The sequence below is a fragment of the Populus euphratica genome, unplaced genomic scaffold (genome assembly GCF_000495115.2).
Source record: "Populus euphratica unplaced genomic scaffold, PopEup_1.0 scaffold38.1, whole genome shotgun sequence".
Lineage (NCBI taxonomy): Eukaryota > Viridiplantae > Streptophyta > Magnoliopsida > Malpighiales > Salicaceae > Populus > Populus euphratica.
Window position 1 is genome coordinate 248,271 of NW_011499911.1, and position 3,730 is coordinate 252,000.

The following is a 3,730-nucleotide window of genomic DNA, read 5'->3' on the forward strand; positions in this document are numbered from 1 at the left end:
AAAAATCATCAAATTTAAGTAGTATTAAATAAAAAAATATAACTCCATAATAATAAAAATAATCAGCAAGTACACCTTAATAATAATAAAATATATTTTAATTAAAATAAGGATTTGCAGATATTGTCATTACAGAAAAAAACAAGACGTTGAAGGACTCTGAAATATTCTTGATTCCATTCAAGCTTAATCCCTGTCAATGGAGATAGAGTTTTATGCTTGCTATAAAAGATTTGTCACAACTCGAGATTAAAACTAATGCTTATTAATTTTTAGTGCGTTTTTCTAGTATGCTATATATATATATATATATGCGCACCGGTGACATCTAAAGGTATGTGGATGGGTAAAAATCAAAGAAAATCAGTGCAGAATATGATTGCCAGCCAATACGGAAGAAGAGGCCAGAATACAGAGACCACATAAACTCTAGCAGATTCATGAACCATCATCATGCAGCAGGAATGTCAAATATATAGCCCATGGCTAATTAGTAGTTACACTAATAATTCAAGAGAGAGGACAAGATTTACAGACTGTTATGACATACCAGCATCTAAGCCTTATCTATTTCAAGGAATCGGCTCATCCATTCCAGGTTCAAGGGATCTTCATTGGAGAAATCAAAGAAATCATCCACGTTAAAATTCAGTTTGGACTCTTCTTCACCCCTTTGGCTGGATTTATTCTCTTCTTTCAAATCCAAATTGTTTTTTATTATATTTTTCTCAACTCTGTGGTCTTCTTTAGTTGAAACTCCAGTTTGTTTCCCTTTCTGGTTTATCTTCTTGCTCAAATGAGAATTCCAATAGTTCTTAATCTCATTATCTGTTCGACCCGGCAGTCTTCCAGCGATCAGTGACCACCTGGACAAAAAAAACTCAAGCCTAGCAGGTGTTTTTCTTGAACTAAAACTAACCAAGGAGCATCTAAAATATGCTCAAGAACGCTGAATATATTAGACATTACCTCTACAGGAAAGGGTGCTACTGTGCAAGATACAAACAGCAAGAGTAATTAAGGAAATTGGGAGAGTATAACTATTAGGAGTTGGTGTTTCTCAATGCTAGATAACATTAATTACCTGTTTCCTAGTAGTTTATGAAGCCTAAGTATGAGGTCCTCTTCTTGGTCAGAAATGTTGCCTCTCTTGATGTTTGGTCTTAAATAATTCAACCATCTTAGCCTGCAACTCTTACCACACCTATTGAGAGCTGCAAGAACACAAGGACACGTCAAGCTTAAATCAGATCGCAATACATAGTGCATAATTCAACTCAAGTACGTTGTTTCTTTCCTTGGTAAAGATTACATATGAACAACAAAGTATGTGTGTGCACTTACCTGCTTTGGCTGCAATTGTCTTCCATTTCCTTGCGCCATGGATTGCAATAACCTCAGCCAATTTCCTATCTTCCTCAGCTGTCCATGCCCCCTTGTTGGGCATGTTTGTCATGTTTTCCACGGGCTTAACCCCCTCTTTCTTCATGGTAGCCATCAACGAGCTTGTCTCTTTCTGCAAGTGAGTGTGTCTGCGAGAGAGAGAGAGAGAGAGAGAGAGAGAGAGAGCAAGTCGTTGCTTCTCTAGGGAGCTGTTTAGGCTAACATTCCAAGTGGGGGAGACGGATTTCAACTTGCATTTATTTATATTAATTTGTTCCTGTCGCAATGAAGGGTCGTTCGTGACTGATTAAAATAAAGGAACAATATTAGACCCGGAAAGATATTGATCATGGCTTTCATGATTGCTGTAAAGTTTTCGTCAAGTTACATGCTATACTACAAAAGGCTGCTGGAGAGAGAATATTTTATATTCCTTAGTGCGTATGTACCTACCTTGTTCATCTCAAGTCGTCTGCAAGGAGACAAGAGCATCGAGGGGTAAAACTGATCTGATCGGACGATTGTAATAAAAGTCATCAGCTGTGTATGTACGGAGAGGTTGATCATGTGGCTGTGGATGCAAAATCTTAACGGAACACAGTTTTCTTCTTGTTTTTGCGAAGTACGATAAGGAAGGCATGCTATCTGCTAGCTTACGAAAAGGTTAATTTAATGTCAGGACACTTGCGTTTGTATCCGATAATTAAACATCTTACCGTTATCATTACCAAATAAACTAAAATCTAAATACTAAAAAGCTTGCCCAGCTTGAGGCTCCTTCGTCTTCTTCTTTCTTCTTTGTTCTTTTCTTTTTTTTAACACAGTGAAGGAACCCACAGACGGGCAAGTTTCTGTCCATCAACTTTGATGAACAATGTTTTCCTAATTTTGGGCCCCTTCATTTTGTTTTCATTTTCACTTTGCAACCAGATAAAATAAAACCTAAAAACTTAAAAAAAAAAAACCGAAAAGAGTTGGAAATTAATATTTTTCCACGGTTGATGAACAACAAACTTTCCACTAAAGAGAGTACTGTTTACATAGAAGAGAGTACTTCTGCATTGCATAGAGAAAGCAATATTTGCAAGTGCAAATAACACTAATAATATATACCCAAATAAGAAAATAGCTAGCAAAGGGGGACGATATAGGTTTACGCACGGTAATTTGTTCTGTTTAAGGGTTAGGTGGGAAGAAAATAGGTGCCATTGTTGAACTCAAGTGTAATATTGACAGATTTTACGGTTTACATCGCTTACGAAGCTTGGAATCATGGGCATGGTGAAATCGATCTCCTCTTCGGAAGGTGATAATTGAGATAATGAACACATGACTGACGCACGCGGGTGACAGTGAAAAAGAACTGTATATACTGTTATTAAAGCAGAAGCAGACAAAATCTTGTGACAGATTAGTCTGCTAAAGGTCAAGTGCAGAAACTTTTGATTATATTACAAGTAATTATGTAATTAAACAGTGGTGACTGCATTGGTATCATTCAAGATTATTTCTGCTTTACCCTACTGATTCTGATTGAGACGTATTTATTAAAGATTATATCCATCAAGTAATAAGAGATTGATTTGTGTCCATTATTGATCATTCTATCTCTTCAGAGAAAAAAAATAGGGAGAGGGGGTCGAGTTATGTTCTTCTAGTCAACTTTATAATCTGATAGAAATTAGAGTTTGGTCGAAACCGACACACAAATTCATCCAAAGAATCTTATTCATGCCCTTGGATTAATTTATGAACCCAGAATCCTAAAGTTGATTACTGAAAATATAAATATTATATACAATGAGTCAATCCACGGAGAAGATCCAGCGTATTATTGAACAGAACATGAACAGTGCTTGGCGTTGTTCATCAAGGTACATTTGATTATTCACTCATAGACAATTTTTTTTTTGTTTGCAATGTGATTATTAAACTTTATTTCTTTGTTTTATCATCCTTGTAAATTTTGTTTGCATGGTTTTGTGTGCTGGGATTTAGTATTCTTTACATGCTTTGATATATACGATGTGTCAAAAATTATTCCAGTGTTATATTAAATATTGCTATAAAAAAATAAAATCTTGAATTATAATAAAAATTAAAAAGTAAAAAAAAAAGAAGAAGCAATGATCAAAACTAACATAGAAAACAAAAGAGGTGTTTTTTTTTTTTTCCATTCTTCAATGGCTCAGAAAACTTATTTTGATCTTTTTTTCACTCTTCAATGGCTCAGAAAACTTATTTTGATCCCTTAAGTTTTTAATTTGCATATTTGATCCCTATTTTCTTAAGTTCTTATATTTCAACCCTAAACATTATTTTTATTAGATTTCAGGCCTTGGATTTT

The 3,730-nt window shown here is 34.9% G+C and overlaps 1 protein-coding gene across 1 annotated transcript; it reads right to left on the minus strand.

Annotated features, from left to right (window-relative positions):
- Nucleotides 1-376: 376 nt before the first annotated feature.
- Nucleotides 377-1,635, minus strand: LOC105133950 (transcription factor MYB114-like). Its single transcript, XM_011038124.1, has 3 exons — nt 1,345-1,635; nt 1,085-1,214; nt 377-866 (listed from the first exon to the last, which is right to left on the minus strand). Exons 1-3 carry the CDS (start codon nt 1,496-1,498, stop codon nt 557-559), a joined length of 594 nt encoding a protein of 197 aa, XP_011036426.1. The 5' UTR covers nt 1,499-1,635; the 3' UTR covers nt 377-556.
- Nucleotides 1,636-3,730: the final 2,095 nt, after the last annotated feature.